The following is a 16,241-nucleotide window of genomic DNA, read 5'->3' as shown; positions in this document are numbered from 1 at the left end:
CATCACTCACACAAACGCACACACACACGCACAGGCACACACGCACACACACACACACACACACGCACACACACACATACATAGGTGAATAAACAAACACATTTCACACCCTAGGCCAACATGCTATGAGATTTCACAGCGATGTTGTGTGAGCAGATCCATGTAGATTATTATAATATCTTAAATCAGCGTCTGGGATCTAAAATAACTATTAGTGTTCACAAGTAGGCCTAAGGATTACATTATAATAATAGGGTATAGATAAGAACAGAAGACATAGAGAGTATCGAAGACGATACAACAAATAATTCTGACAAAATGATGTGCAAATGTGCGTTGCTAACTATTCATATTGTCAGATTTACAGATGGAGGTAGCATACATGTGCACAGAAATGTGTCCAGATTTTTCAGATGTACTATTCACATTATGTAATTCACTGACGGAGGAAGTATACAGTGCACTACTTACTTTCTTAAGTGCACTTTCTTTCTTCCCTCTGTGTGCCTCTGCCTCATCCTGACCCCCAGGCTGTTTGAGACGACTCCGCTCGGCAGCATCCTCAACAGATTCTCCACAGACACCAACACCATCGACCAGCACATCCCCGCCACGCTGGAGTGCCTCACCCGCTCCACCCTGCTGTGTGCGTCCGCCCTGGGTGTCATCTCCTACGTGACGCCCGTCTTCCTCATCGCCCTCCTGCCCCTGGCTGTCACATGCTACTTCATCCAGAAATACTTCCGGGTCGCCTCCAGGTGAGTCTGACAGGACGGAGGGATGGATGGTAGATATTACAGATGGGTGGATTGATGATGGACAGATTACGTATGTTGTCATCATCAGTCGTTGCAGTACGTCTCTCTGCCCCTCTCCTACTCCTCTTTTGCTTTTCTTTTAATCTATCTCCTCTTCCCCTCCTTATTCCCCGTCTCCTGGTCAGGGACCTGCAGCAGCTGGAGGACAGCACCCAACTCCCTTTACTCTCCCACTTCTCTGAGACAGTGGAGGGTCTCACTACCATAAGGGCCTTTAGGTAATTACCTCCACACTTGATTTAACATCAGCATTATTTGCAACCTCAGGGTCTTTACGTTGTGGAAGTAACCAAATAACCAGTATTAATAAATGATTATTGTACAGTCTCTTTTTGTTCATTTTACAGTCAGATATTGTTGAAATACTTTAAAATATCCCACAATCTTTCAACCTTTTAGACCCTAGCTTCTTAAACAGCAGGCTTATGTCTGGTGAATCCCAACATTACAGGAGTAGTAATCTGCTTTAATACTAGTAAGGTCAAGCCGACAACATTTGGCTGCTGTCTTTAATTTTAGCACTGAAATATCGCAGCTTTCAAAATGTCCCTCCATGACTTTTCTTACACCCGTTCTCTGTACAAACAGGTGGTGTTAGATTTTCAAAATCACACAAGCAGTTATTATATTTGAATCACATTTAGATTATATTTACCCCACTTCATTTGACAGCTTGTTGGCCCAAAATCCAAAAATCCATTGGTCTTACTAGTATTAAAAGACTTGGTCCCAAAGTGAGAGAATGAACTGAAATAGTTTAATACCCCCTGCTGTGTTGGGTAGTAACATGCTACTCATTAACAGTTTACGGTAACATTATTACTTTTACCAGTGACAAGTAGTGTAAAATGATTTTTGTTTCAATTTCAGTAATAATATTTCAGCTACCAATCAAGAAATAATTGATCATCATTACTTTCATTGTATCCCCTCTAAATATGAGATTGAATCATCCAAAAACTGATCATGAAAAAAAAACCCATGAAAAAACATAAAAGTAATATGTGATACTGTTTTTTTTTGGTTAAACAAGCCCCACACTGTTGAGGTGTTTTCTCCCTCTGGCAGGTATGAGCCCAGGTTCAGACAGAGGTTACTGGAGTTCACTGACAGCAACAACATCGCCTCTCTCTTCCTCACGGCAGCCAATCGCTGGCTGGAGGTCCGCATGGTAATGACCCGTCTGCTGATCATGTCTGTTAAGATCTATTCAGTCCTGCTTTGCTGCTGTCAGAGAGCAGGTGGCGGTTCACATTTTTGGTTTTCCTTCCTCCTTTCCTTTTTGAGTAACTGCTCCCTCTGTTGGAATGTTGAAAACTACAGGATGGCTGAATTTTCTACGGCACAAACTGTTCAGACTGTAGACATGATATGTGACATGATATAACACACCCCCGGTGCCATGATATTTAATGCTGCTTGCATCTTAAGTGCTTGGCTTCTCTTGTTTCATGACGACAGCGGAGATAACCTTGAGATATTTTTGAATGTGTATAGATCATAAAAATAAGATACAACGTGCTCAACTCACGATAATACCATGACAACTGAATGTATATAGATGCAAACTAAAAGAGACAGGACTTTTCGGCGCCATGTCCTTCACTGACATTTTGTTTTTACAATAATATTAGTTAATTTTGTTTATGCTGCAGCATTAACACTGTTCACTCTCTCTCTCTTCCTGACATCGGCACTGTGCTCCTCTCTCTGTCTCTCTCTCTCTCTCTCTCTCTTCCTCGCTGCAGGAGTACATAGGAGCCTGTGTGGTGTTGGTAGCGGCTGTAGCCTCCATCACCAACTCCCTCTACAACCAGCTGTCTACTGGTCTGGTGGGGCTGGGCCTGACGTACGCACTCATGGTGAGACTGTGTGTGTGTGTTTCTTAGCTTGTTTATCTTAAATCCCTTACACATGTACTGCAATAACAGTGTTCAACATGAAAAGACGCCCTATCCCCGGCCCTGCATATCCTGTGTATGCTGAAGATGATATTTACCCCGCCCGTATCTACATCCCCCCCCCCCCCCTTGTATCAGGTGTCCAACTACATGAACTGGATGGTGCGGAACCTGGCAGACATGGAAGTACAGCTTGGCTCAGTCAAGAGGATTAACGGCCTTCTCAAAACTGAACCAGAGAACTACGAGGGGCTGCTCAGTGAGTTCAGAGACAAGAGTACAGTTTCACCTCAAATTAAACTTTCTTTCAGTGACACGGCAGGTGCACGCTGAGGCAGCAGCTGGTTGCTTATCTGTGGGCAGCTTTTTGTGATTTCCTCTTCAATCAAAAGCTAATCCGCAAATGATTTAGTCCAAATTCATCATTGTCAGCTGAACCGGGATATTAGCATGACCATGAGCCATGAGCATTATCTTTTTAGCCCCCTTGAGTTGTTCTTTTATTAGTTTATCCCATTATATACCCTAACAAACCAATTTTAATGCACAAATTTCCTGTCAACCACACAGAGTCCAGTGGCTTTTTTTCTTAGTGTTAGAAGGCATCATCATCATACTTCATACTTATTAATTAAGTGATAATGAGAAAAGGTTTTGTAAGAAGAATAGGGTTGGGAAGCCACTGTGGCTCTTGCAGGGAAACACTGTGCTACGTAGAATATTACAGTAAAAATCTATACTGGGACTGATGAACATGTGTCAAATGTTACCGTATGCAACACAACTGTAGACACCAGGTAGCAATTTGCATAAATCAGTGTGTTGCCTCAACCTGTTATAGGGTGACACAGCTAGGAATGTAAGACATGGCTTCCTGAGGGGGAAAATTCAAATTACGGCAAATTACAATGGTGTTTTTCTCTGCCTCTCTGTGTACAGTGGCGTCTCAGGTCCCTGACGGCTGGCCCCAGCAGGGAGAGATTAAGATCCAGAACCTGAGCGTCCGTTACGACTCCACGCTGAAGCCCGTGCTCAAAAACGTGAACGCACACATCAGCCCGGGGCAGAAGGTAAAGAAACGAAACGAGGAGACAGAGGGGGACAATCCCAAAGGCCTGGGCAATTCTAAAGGAAGCTTAAGTAGATTTGTGATGTTTATTGATTGATTGATTGATTGATTGATTGAGTGACAATGATGATGATGAAGACGAACATGTTCCTCCATGCTATACCTTCATACTGTACCTTCAAATTGTTTCCAGGTGGGGATCTGTGGCAGGACAGGCAGCGGCAAATCATCTTTCTCCTTGGCCTTCTTCCGCATGGTGGACATGTTTGAGGGTAAAATCACGTATATTCCACAGCAGTATGTGCGTGTTTTTGAATGAAAACGAGTATTCTAAAACAAATACTAGTTAAGGTTTTTAATTCGACACTGGTTAAATGCAGATCTTTCCTGTCACTTGATGTATACAAGCTGTAATGTAAGTTGCAGTGTAATTTATATTGTGATTTTTGTTGCACAGGGCGGATTGTGATAGATGACATAGACATCGCCAAGCTGCCTCTGCAGACCCTCAGGTCTCGCTTCTCCATCATCCTCCAAGACCCCATCCTGTTCAGTGGAAGCATCCGGTACGATTAACTTCACACTCCCATCACCACTGCTGTCTTTATTAATTATTCTTATTATTCACGCTGATTACACTTTGAACAGAAGGAATGACACGTTACCCCGCTTACGGCAGTTTGGTGATATTGTTATTTTGACTCTAAAGGAGCACACAGTTGAAATGTTCCTCCCAACAATGTCCCTCACTAGATTAGCAAGCAGCATCCTCTGCACTGTTTATCTGAAGTAGTTTCAGTAGAAGGAAAAGCAACAAAACATTTCCATTAAGTGGGTCAGCTGGCAAACTGTGACACACTTGAAAGAGAGGAGCTGGTGGAGCTGCAGAGGGTTGGGAGATAACAGGACATTCCTCTGAAAACTCTAGTGGGTTTATTTTTGGATCTACATAACTAGTGACCAGAAAGGCTTTGTCATGTTGGAGAAATACCCGAGTAGACATTTATGGAAGCTGTGTGGTCCTGTCAAACTGTATTTATTGGAACATTTATTGAAATATTTATAACATAATCATAAGAGGCACTATATCAAATAGGTATAGATCATGATAAAAATGTGTAAATATATTTTAAATAAGTATAAAAGTGAATCCTATGTATATGTAGGTGTCTTTCCTTGTATTTTTATACTTGTGGACTAAATGTGCTCACAAGGATAGGGTTAAATGTAGTCAATGAAGGTCCTCATACAAATATACGTGTGTGTGTGTGTGTGTGTGTGTGTGTGTGTGTACAGGTTCAACCTGGACCCAGAGATGAAGGCTACAGATGAGATGCTGTGGGAAGCTCTGGAGATTGCCCAGCTGAAGCTTGTTGTTAAATCCCTACCAGGAGGCCTGGGTCAGAATATGAGTATTTGCTTTTTGGTAGAGAGAGAGAGAGAGAGACAGAGAGAGAGAGAGAGAGAGAGAGAGAGAGAGAGAATATTGCCATAAAGACAAACAGTGTACAATAAATACAGTAACTCCTTCACTGAAGTCACTTATACACATGCTCATCTTCCAGCAGCTCTTGAGAAAGATCAAGCTGCTGTAGCAGACTACAGGAGCATTAAATTCCCCTGTAACACTGCACTGTACTGCACTGTACTGTACTGCACTGTACTGCACTGTACTGTACTGTACTGTACTGTACTGTACTGTACTGTTTTATGCTGCGGTTCTATTCAGTAAAGTTTTACAGGCATATAACTCTTACCTCAGTTCAGGTAGTTGTTCTGACATGAGGAGAAAAAGAGGTTCACAACGTTGCGTGTAGCTCTGCCGTCAGAGACTTGACAACTGCCAGCTCCGGCATTCTCAAGCTCAGATCAGATATTAGCTAGGAGACTGTATTTCCTTCTCAACCTACATGCATCATGAGTGTATGGTATGCTGATCTCTGCAGTCAGTGTCTTACTTTAGCTCCTGTTGGGCTGCAGAGGAGGGGGATTTATCGCTCCGGGGGGCTCGGTCCTCTACGTCTCTGTCGTCCTCTGCTCCTGAATTCTGTTGGAAAACGTAAAAAGATCTGTGTGAGGCAGAGAGTTAAAACATCTGATACACTTTCTGCACTAGAAGAATAATAGAGTACCAGCAATCATCCCACATGATCTTTTTCTACTTCAGTTACCTCTAAGACAGAGGGAGGAACCTGTGCTTTCACTTTGTCTTAGGTGTTCTTGTGTGACAGTGACAAATGTGTGTGTGTGTGTGTGTGTTGGCAGTGACATGAAGATATTGAGACAGAGTTACTCAGCGCTGTAGTTTATGTTCGCTGGAGCCAGATGTTTAATCAGGTATTGATCTGTCAGCCATGAGTTAATGGCTAATTAACTTTGCCCTCTCATTTGGCTAAAGTAACGTGATGATGTCATTTTTTGTATTGCTAGAAAGCAATCCATGATTTGGTGTAGTGAGCAAATGTATATATAGCAAAAGTACATATTCAACAATAAATGCACCAAAAAATTGCAACATTTTTATTTTCTCGTATTTGTATATCAAAATCCCATTACTTTCCCTTTCTGGAAAATGGAGTATCATTAGTGGTTATTTCATGGCGTACCAGTAGGCGTACATAAATATTCCAACCAATAAAACAATCCCTCTTTAGAGCAATCTCTTGGCTGGTATTATTTATTAATGTTGAAGAATCTTGAATTTGTAACAGCTTGTGATGCCCAAAGCATTTTTGAATGTTTAAACACTTCTGAATAGTCTCTCTCTGTTACGCCCCACTCCAACCTCCATCCTGCTCCAACTGAAAATATGTCGGATTACGGAAACAAGACACTATCGTAATGCCATTTCCTTATGATCCAAAGCAGAAGCAGTTCTGATAAACCACATCTGCACTGCCTCTCGGTAGTCATCTCTCATGTATTAGAGCATATATGTGGGAGATCAGTACACTTCTAGGAATGTACAATAAATAAATAAATAAATTGTGTTTTGTGTTTCAGACGCCATGGTGACGGAGGGAGGAGAGAACTTCAGTCAGGGCCAGAGGCAGCTGTTCTGTCTGGCCAGAGCCTTCGTCAGGAAGAGTAGCATCCTCATCATGGATGAAGCCACTGCATCCATAGACATGGCCACGGTGTGTGTGTGTGTGTGTGTGTGTGTGTGGGGGGGGGGGGGGGGGTGTAAACCTATGCATGAACGTCATCCTTGTGATTGTATAAAACTGAAACGGGCCAAAGAAAAGAGAATTGTAAAGCAGGGAAGAGGCATATGGAGGAAGAGGGCAGGCAGAAAAGGGAAAACAGATGATGAAAGGAGGTGAAACAGACACACAAGATGGAGGGAGGAGAGCAAAATGTAAAGAGCACGATGAAAGAAAGTGAAAGGGAGTAGATGAGCGAGATGTGAAGGAGGAGGAAGAGGAGGGAAACTGCAGGGTGAGCAAGTTCACAAGGCCATTTTCATCTGTAGGCATGGCAACAAAAAGCAACGACAGCGAAAGGTAGACTGGACATTGATAAGGAGGGGGCACTTCGCTAGATTGACGAGCAAAATGATTTTTGAGATAAGAGGAGGATGAAAAGGAGGCTGGAATGGAGGAGGGACACGTGAAGAAGAAAGAGAAAGGGGGGTTGGGAAGACTGGAATGAAAATGTTCGCAGCATTTCCAGTCCTCAGAAGAGCCTGAGGGGAGGCAGTGTGAGCAAATGGCTGCTTCTTGCTTAAGCTCCTTTCTTCTGTGCATGCTGGCTGCACACACACACACACACACACACACACACACACACACACACTCTTGAACTCTTGAATGACCTGTCACAAAGAGAGATGTTACTAGCTCACTGCTGCCCTCAAGGGAATAAAGTTAAGCTTTTAATGGGGGAGACACCAGAGTTAGTGGGCTCAGACGAGATAAGGAACAAGAGAGGTGAGAGTTTGAGATCTAAGGATCAAGAGGTTTGAACAATGAGCGGCTCTTGGCAGCATGGAGGAAGATGTTGGCAGTCGAGCTCTTAGCCAGCTGCACAAAGAAAGGCTTTCAGACCAGGAAACAACCCAGAACGGGATCATTGCTTATGTGCTGCTCTACAGTAAAAGGAATTGAATCTATGTGAATGAGGCATACATCACTACATACATTAAAGTCTGGTCATCTTCTTTGCACACGATTCTTGGTAACAATGAGGATGCCTCAGTTGGTCTTACCCATCCTCCTCTCCCTCTGCGTTCTTCCCCACAGGAGAGCATCCTTCAGAAAGTGGTGATGACCGCTTTTGCTGACCGCACAGTAGTTACTATAGCAGTAAGTATCTCCCTTTTTGCTGTGCCAGTGCTTTTTGCGTATATAACGCATGCAGCTCTCCCATTTCCCCCCCTAAGAGCTCTGACCTTCATCCTGCATTGCTGATGCAAATCTTGTAAACCGATGCAAAACTGCAGATAGATGCAGCGTCGAGGCAGAGCGGTTACCTTAGGGTATGCTGATAATTTTTGAAGAGTTTGTAGTCTTTACACATTATAGTAAACGAGTAAGAGAAAAGTGAGAAGGTAAAGAAGATGAGATAGATGAGACAGGAAAGAGAAAACGCAGTAGAGAATAACATGATGGGAGTTGATCCCAGGCTTCCAAGGGAACATGTGTATCTGGGCTCTTAAGGGTATTTCATCAATTTGCTGAAGTAATCTGATTACCGAAAATGTTCAGGTTCTTCACCTCTTAGCTATTACCCACAGCCTCACCATGAAGCAAGAAGGGCAACCAGAAGCCCATGAGGCCATGAAAGGCTTCTGTAACCTCTGGTATTTACTGTAGAGGAACATTTTCCTGGATGCTCTTTTTTCAGCTCCTACCTTTACATAACCACCGATTTGATTCTAATGTAACAAAGCAGTCGTCTGGCTGATGTATGTGGTGATTTTTCGATGTGAAAGTGACTCGAAAAGATCTATTTGAGATAAGTGGTATATAAATCTACAGCGGTTATGTTTCATTTCATGTTTTGTAGGTTGCTAGGAATAGCATATTGACTCTGTGAACTAATATACAGTAAGTGTTTTAGTCTGTATTAGTGAAAGATGTGGAATCATACAAGTTTTTGCTCTCTGATGTCTTGCTTTGTTTGAGAATTGTTCAGGTTGACAATAGAGATTGGATCCTACTAGGAATAACGTGTCTGAACTCTGAAACTGAGCTGCGTTCTCCTTCAGTGAGCCTGTCCTTTTCCTCCTCCGCTGCACAGCATCGCGTTCACACCATCCTGAACGCCGACCTGGTGATTGTGATGAAGCGAGGGATCATCCTGGAGTACGACCGGCCCCAGGCCCTGCTGGAGAAGGACGACAGCGTCTTCGCCTCCTTCGTGCGAGCCGACAAGTAGCAGAGGAAGGGGAGCCGTAGGGAGGGAGGAGAAAAGGAAGACATTCAAAGTGCAATTGTACCACGGAATATATTTTCCTTTTTTTATTTTTTAATCATGTATTATATTTGTACATAAAAAATGTTAATTCTTTGTTAATAAAACACATAAATTATCATCTAAATGGGTGTTTTCTGTTGGGGTTGCTTTTGGAACAGGATTGGGAGGATGTTTTTCTGTGATGGAAATAGGAAAGGGTTTTTGTGTGTTTGTGTGTGTGTGAGAGACTTCATGGCCCGTACAAAGCAAATGAGTCATGTGCGGATTGCAGGTTTCAAATGACTTGTGAATTCTCGGCTGGGAGCTGAGAAATACATATTGCTGGTCCAGCAGTAACAGGCCAAGAGCCAGAAACACAACATGTTGATCTTCCCCATAGACATCCATGAGAGACTGTGGGTGTCACAGTGGGATGAGAGGGAGGTTACACTGCTGAAGTTATGGGGATGCCACAGCTAATTTGCTGGCTCATTCAGACTTACTGTGGTGCACAGGGGGCATAACAGAGATTCCTTATGAAAGCCATGAGTGACATGAAAGGAACAAATCTGATTTTTAACCCTACATGACCTGGATGGATTAATGAAGAGACAAAATTTGGTTTGTGACTTTCTACTCCTGTGTAAATCCAGGGAAATGTATACCAAATAGTTGGAGGATCATTTATTTACAGTGCCCTGTGTTTAACCCTTTATCTGTGGTTTATGCTATAAATAGCCTACAGTGCTGCACAACTACTGCTTAAGAGTCGGTCCTATCTCTCCAGTGCGCGTCTCCCTTATGCGTAACAGGCCCGCTCCTGCATTCTCATTGAAACTCGGAGGAAGGGCGCTACAGAAATGGCACAACAGTGGAGGGAGGGACGCTCTCTCCACCTCAGCTCCATCTCACGTTACCCAGCTCCACTGAAGCGGCAGACTCGGCGGCAGAGCGCACTGCGCCACTGAAGCCTGCGCTCTCATCCAAAGGTGATAAACACAATTTAGAAGCCCATTATAATCCCGCAGCGTGATTTTACAACTGTTTCCCCTCACAACCGAGGGCATGGCGAGCGTGTGCCGCACCGGTGGGTGATTCACAATGGGACCGGTTGGCATGGCGCGACTACCCCCGGTCGTTGGTGTGACTGACGGCGGCAGCTGCGGGGCCGAATGAGGAATCTTCTCATGGGATTTGTGCGGCGGTGGAGCGCCTGACCTGGAGGGGGCAACGTGAGGAGCGCACATACCTCCAGAAAACGGGCGACAACAAGACTCTCCCTGCCTGCCTGCCTCCGACAGCTGTAGCGGAGCCGTCACCGGCCAGCGCCGTTTGGCAAGCAGTGGCACCGGAGGAGAGGAAATAATTAATATTTCACCGGGACAGAGAGGTAGAAGTGCGCATCTTCAAAGCCAAAAGGCCCTGAGTGCGTAGTATGGGAGCGCTATGTTGTCCCGGAAAGGACTTATTCCTGAGGATTACTTGCTGACCCGTTTGGCCGAGGATGTCCAGCAGCCCAAGTTCAAGGCGAAACCGAGGAAGGCTCGGTTCGTCGGCAAGAGCGGGACCTGCAATGTGGCGCACACCAACATCCGCGAACAGGGCCGGTTCCTGCAGGACGTCTTCACCACTCTGGTGGATTTAAAATGGCTCCACACGCTCATCATCTTCACCATGTCTTTCCTGTGCAGCTGGCTTCTTTTCGGGATGATCTGGTGGCTCATTGCCTTTGCGCACGGGGACCTGGACCAGAGAGGAGACGACTTTGTCCCGTGCGTAACGGACATTCACTCCTTCTCCTCCGCCTTCCTCTTCTCCATAGAGGTCCAGGTGACCATCGGCTTCGGGGGTCGCATGATCACGGAGGAGTGCGTCTCCGCCATCGTCATCCTGATCGTGCAGAACATCGTCGGGCTCGTCATCAACGCCATCATGCTCGGCTGCATCTTCATGAAAACTGCGCAGGCCAACCGGCGCGCTGAGACGCTCATTTTCAGCAAGCACGCCGTCATCTCCGTCCGAAACAACAAGCTCTGCTTCATGATCCGCATCGGGGACCTGAGGAAGAGCATGATCATCAGCGCCACCGTGCGGATGCAGGTGGTCAGGCGCTCCACCACTCAGGAGGGCGAGGTGGTGCCGCTAGACCAGATCGACATCCACATGGACAACCCGGTGGGCACGAACGGTATCTTCCTGGTGTCGCCGCTCATCATCTGCCACGTGATCGACAAAGACAGCCCGCTGTACGAGCTGTCGGCGTTCGACCTGCAGCACGACGACATCGAGGTGATCGTGGTGCTGGAGGGGGTGGTGGAGACCACGGGCATCACCACGCAGGCCCGGACCTCCTACGTGTCGGAGGAGATCCTGTGGGGGCAGCGCTTCGTGCCCACCGTCTCCGAGGAGGACGGCATGTACGCGGTGGACTACTCCAAGTTCGGCAACACCGCCAAGGTGCCGACACCGTGCTGCAGCGCCAAGAGACTGGACGAGATCGGCGGCATCGCTCAGTATAAGCTGAACGAGGGCGTCACCTTGCGGGCGTCCGTGAGAAGGCGCCGGTCCCCCATGCTGCTCAAGCCGCCCAGCGTCATCAGCTGATGCTGATGCGGCTCATCCATGTTAGCCAGCATTTTGTACAAAAATGAAATGAAATAGAATAGTTATGTTTTTAGGATTCATAAATGGCAAGGATTTTATTCCTTTATTGTATAATATATTCTGTGATAATAATACCAGTAGCACATAGTCCACATAAAATTGCACTGCTAAGCTTAGTAGTGAGTTCAGGGGACAGAATTTTGACTCCATCCCATCAGTCTAAAGATGTATGCACGCATCAAAAAGCTATTTACTCAGGGTGCTCAGTCTGAAAATGCACAATCTAGATAGAATGAGGTTTATAAAATGTGATTGTTGTACAAGTTAATAATTCATGTGACTACAGAATGGAGGGATAATCCATAGTCTGGGTGTGTTTAAGCATACTTCTACAAAAATGCACTTTGGAAGGTAAAAGTGACTGCATGATCATGATGCTGTCTTGAGGAAATAAAAGGAGAATGCCTAATGTAACAGAGTGAACGTCATTCCTCTCCTGGATGGATTTCATTTGGTTTAAAAACACAACTGGGGACATTTTTATTGATAACAAGCACAATAAACATGTTTAATTCCTGTAGCATCATTACCATAAACACTTCTTACAAAAGACACAGAGGCAGGGTGGCATTTCTGTCTTTTATTAGATTATAATCCGCAGAGCTTAAAATATTAAATTGCTTTTAACTTAGTTAATAATTAAAATACATAAAAATGAGAGCCAGAACTGAAGAACCCTGCAAACAAAAAAAAACAAAAAACAAAAAAAATTAAAATAAATAAAATAAAAAGGAGAATTATAAACCCAATCCTCCTCGATACAGAGGCTATGTCTGACGGAACCCGCTTGCGATTCTTTGTACAGTGAAGTCCAAGCAGACTGTGCATTTTCTATACACGTGTAATGATACCATTATTGTTATTATTTATGAACTAATTTCCTCTTTGATAATTTAAAAAAAAGCAAATTTTAAAAAGGGACACAAAAACAAAAAAAGAGATTTAGTTTGCGCTGGGAGTACTGATGATATTTCTTGGGACTTCAGCAATACAGAAACAGCAGAGCAGCCCCGCACCATCCCTTCTCTCCGTCTCTCACCCCTCTCTCTCTCTCTCTCTCTCTCTGGGCCTGCAGACATTACCTCATGTCTTTGTCCTTCTCCTGTGCTGCTGGAGAGGAGGGTGGTGGTGGTTTGTGGTGGTGGTGGGGGGCTGCTGCTATGCTGAACCCCAGCAAACAGCTCTGATTTCTGGGGAAGAGGTGTCCGCCGACCTCCCTAAGCCAGACACGGGCACCAGTCTGTCTCATGGTAGCGCTTCTCTGGTCAGATTAAATATCTAATATACAATCTTTTCATCTTCTTCTCTGTCTCCCCATTTCTGTTTCTCTTTACTGCCCTCTAGGGGTCGGTTCTGGGACAGGGCGGTTAGGAAGGGATACACCAGCTGATTATGTGACTATAGTTATACAAGATCAACGTCTGTAATATGGAGAACTGAGAGCAGTTTGGTGAAAAGGGAGAACGAGGGACAGAGTGAGAGGGGGGGAAGGAGGGAGGGAGAGAGACAGAGAATGAAAGAAAGAGAGAGACTAACTTCTCTCTGGCAGCAGTGACATATTCTCTCAGGTCCTGAGTAGGAAGCGCTTTAATCATCCCCCAGATAAACAACCCAAACAGTGATTGGCTAGTATCGCCCCCTCAGGCAGTAACGTGGCTCCCTACTGGCCAGCGTAGCGGCCGTGCACCTACAGGCCGCCTCCCACCTCGTTAGGGGGGAGGGGGGGGTGACGAGCCTGCAGGTTAATAGAGACGCCTGTTTCTCCACACATTAACAACACTGTACAATAGTATGTTGAAGCAAAGCAGAGCCCCCGTCCTATACTGTATGTTAGGTAGAGGACAGAGGGAGGCGAAGGGCAAACGGACACACTGTCCCCCACTGAGAAAAAACAAAAACAGAAAAACAACAAAAAAAAACTGAATAAAACAAAAAAATAAAAGTGAAATAAAACAAAAATTAAAATAAAACATACACATACTTTTTTGTTCCTAGTTTAAATTGCAGAGAAGATGGGAGGGATTTGCCCCTGGGAGGAACGCTCACGCCAATTCCTGCTGGCGTGACAAACCCCTCCCCGCCACCCCAACCCCCGAAAACCCTCCCCCCCTTCCTTCCGGCTGGTTGGTTGGTGTTGTAGCGAAATATAAGGGTAGTGGAAGGTCTCTAAGTCCTGCTGGCGCCAAACGCCTAGGAAGGGGGCCAGGCTGTCTTTCCTTCTCTCCTCTATCTTATCTTCTATCACCCCCGGGGCCGGTGCGTCACCGCAGCCCCTGCTCATCTCTCCGTCACATGGTTTTGTGAAGAGGGGGAGGGGGCCGAGGCGGGGGCGGAGGGGGCCGGGGCCGGGGCCGGCGGCGGGGCGGGGGTGCAGAGGATTTCGGACAGGTCGTCCATGATACAGGTCTCCTTGGGGTCGACCAGGTTGAATTCCCTTACGAAAACGATGAAATGTGCATACAGAGTGTTCAAGTGGCCCTGCAGGTCCAGAGCCACCGTCTCTTTAAAGTGCGCCCAGTAGAGGTGAGCCAGCACGTGGAACAGGTACCGGCAGATCTTCTTTACCAAGGACTCAAACGAGTTGGGGAACTCTTTGCCTAAAGGGAAAAAGGAAACAAAACCAAACAGCTTTACAGACTATTTGTTTTAGCTGGGACAGGAATAGCCATCAGGGAGACAAACTCCTAAGGCCTTCTGTAAACTACCATAATAATTTCTACCATACTTTTAATGTTCAAGCATACTTTGAGAAAGACGTGGTTTATGTCAGCCCTCACACAACTTCCCCACAGGACTCTGAACTGCCCACTGTCCATGATTTCACCAACTGAAGCAGTAGGTGGCAGCACTAGTACATTATATTCTCATTTCATTCATCAAATACTCAAGAGGAGCCTAAAGCACCTCGGACAGAGGCACTGCAGGCCTGAACACAGAGGGACCCTCACCGTATTTTGTAGGGAAGATATCCTCATCTGTGACCAGTTTCTGACAAAGACTCATTACAAAGTCAACGTATTGTGGAGCAGTGCACTTCGTCTTCTTCCCCCTCTCGTCATACCAGTAGTATATTCTAGAGAGAAAGACAAAGAGGACATGTCAAATCCTGTTCCCATATTCTCATAACAACATCACAGTATACGCTCAAATACATCAGTGAGTGAGGGAGTGAGGAACCGGATATTTCACAATTGTGAATGGTTTCCTTTAATTCATTAATATCGTGAATCTTTTTCCAAGAATGTCTGTGGTTGAGGTAGAGCAGCTCACACACCAACAGGACAGGAGCATTTCCTGGAACTCAAAATTGCTGATTCATTCACAACAAACGGCATACAGTAAAGGTGTGCTATAAGACATCAGCCGCCCCTATTTCCTCATTCGGGGCAAACCCAATTTCCAGATGACATGATGTAGTAACTTTCTGAATGACTAGTGTCTGTATGAAGATGCGGGCCAGAGAGACACTAGCATACTAGCCTCCAATCTGCCTCTTGTGTCCCATACCAACACCTTCTAATATAGACATCATGTTTGCATATTTTCATTCCAGTGGACTTAGTGAACCCCCTGCCCCGGACCTTTCATTTCCTGATTAGGCCAAATTCCCTGCAGTCACGGGAGTAACGCGACACTGATCCCCCCCCCCGGTCCTTTCTTTGGCCGGTCCCTCTCCCGGTCAAACATTTCCGGAGGGGGGCTGACCCAGAGAGCTGAGTGGTGTAACTGAAGGCTCTGGGCGGGCGACGTGGAATCATAGTTAGCGAAAGGTCAAACAGCAGGTCAGTGTCACAAAGCTAGTCACGCTAGCAGGCCGACAGACACCACGGGGATAGACGAGCTCGCAGCGGGCGGCTGTTAGCTGGCTAGTGAAGCCACCTGGGTACGGGAGCTGACCGTTTAACAGAACTGGGGAGGCATCAGATTGAGCAATGCACGGGCGAGTGGGATAGACAGTGTTAGGAGTGTGGGTCTGGGAGGCAGACATTACAAATCCTGAGGAATGTAAAGCGTCCACGTAACTGACCACGCAGGAGGGGACCTACTGACCACAGGGCCGGGGCCACGACTCTTACAATACACTTACTCACACAGGATTAGTCTGCGTTTGTATGTGTGGGAGAGAAAGACACTCTGACTAAACTACGAGCTCAGCCCCCTGCTCTTCTACACACCCAGAAACGCTGACATGAAACTATGGCCATATATGTTAACACTGTTACACAGATACAGTGGATGAATGCCGCAAGCACATTACCACACATCTTGCTCTCTCCCACAAACACACACACACACACACACACACACACACGCCCATCCACCCACCCACACAAAATGGGTCTAAATAACTACCAAATGGTTCCGTTCCCTCATAGCTCATGGAAACATTTT

The 16,241-nt window shown here is 45.7% G+C and overlaps 3 protein-coding genes across 4 annotated transcripts in view; 2 read left to right on the top strand and 1 right to left on the bottom strand.

Annotated features, from left to right (window-relative positions):
- The window catches only part of LOC139660867 (ATP-binding cassette sub-family C member 8-like), a gene marked incomplete at its 5' end in the record, with an annotated part of 54,864 nt that extends 45,639 nt beyond the window's left edge, over positions 1-9,225 (top strand). The window contains 12 exons of the mRNA XM_071539125.1: positions 531-758; positions 944-1,036; positions 1,887-1,989; positions 2,567-2,680; positions 2,858-2,978; positions 3,659-3,789; positions 3,982-4,060; positions 4,246-4,354; positions 5,085-5,188; positions 6,792-6,925; positions 8,030-8,092; positions 9,030-9,225. Coding sequence (XP_071395226.1) covers positions 531-758; positions 944-1,036; positions 1,887-1,989; positions 2,567-2,680; positions 2,858-2,978; positions 3,659-3,789; positions 3,982-4,060; positions 4,246-4,354; positions 5,085-5,188; positions 6,792-6,925; positions 8,030-8,092; positions 9,030-9,167 — 1,417 coding nt within the window. The remainder of the gene's footprint in view (positions 1-530; positions 759-943; positions 1,037-1,886; positions 1,990-2,566; positions 2,681-2,857; positions 2,979-3,658; positions 3,790-3,981; positions 4,061-4,245; positions 4,355-5,084; positions 5,189-6,791; positions 6,926-8,029; positions 8,093-9,029) is intronic.
- A 1,351-nt stretch (positions 9,226-10,576) lies between these two features.
- Positions 10,577-11,789, top strand: LOC139660865 (ATP-sensitive inward rectifier potassium channel 11-like). Its single transcript, XM_071539121.1, has one exon. The coding sequence runs from the start codon at positions 10,632-10,634 to the stop codon at positions 11,787-11,789; it is 1,158 nt and encodes a 385-aa protein (XP_071395222.1). The 5' UTR covers positions 10,577-10,631.
- Positions 11,790-12,414: 625 nt separating this feature from the next.
- The window catches only part of LOC139660866 (MOB kinase activator 2-like), a 34,897-nt gene continuing 31,070 nt past the window's right edge, over positions 12,415-16,241 (bottom strand). For both annotated transcript variants that reach the window (XM_071539124.1, XM_071539122.1), the window contains exons 4-5: positions 14,798-14,922; positions 12,415-14,446 (exon numbers count right to left, since the gene is read on the bottom strand). In XM_071539124.1, coding sequence (XP_071395225.1) covers positions 14,127-14,446; positions 14,798-14,922 — 445 coding nt within the window. In that variant the 3' untranslated portion in view covers positions 12,415-14,126. The remainder of the gene's footprint in view (positions 14,447-14,797; positions 14,923-16,241) is intronic.

This window comes from Centroberyx affinis, unplaced genomic scaffold, assembly GCF_046629955.1.
Source record: "Centroberyx affinis isolate AG114_WGS23_722 - 3 ecotype Tasmania unplaced genomic scaffold, CSIRO-AGI_Caff_v1 ptg003407l_1, whole genome shotgun sequence".
In the NCBI taxonomy this organism is placed as follows: Eukaryota; Metazoa; Chordata; class Actinopteri; order Beryciformes; family Berycidae; genus Centroberyx; species Centroberyx affinis.
This window is presented reverse-complemented; position numbering and strand designations above follow the sequence as displayed.

What these genes read in the sequence shown, in the direction of transcription:
- LOC139660865 (XM_071539121.1), top strand. Translation starts at nt 10,632, where the DNA reads ATGTTGTCCCGGAAAGGACTTATTCCTGAGGATTACTTGCTGACCCGT.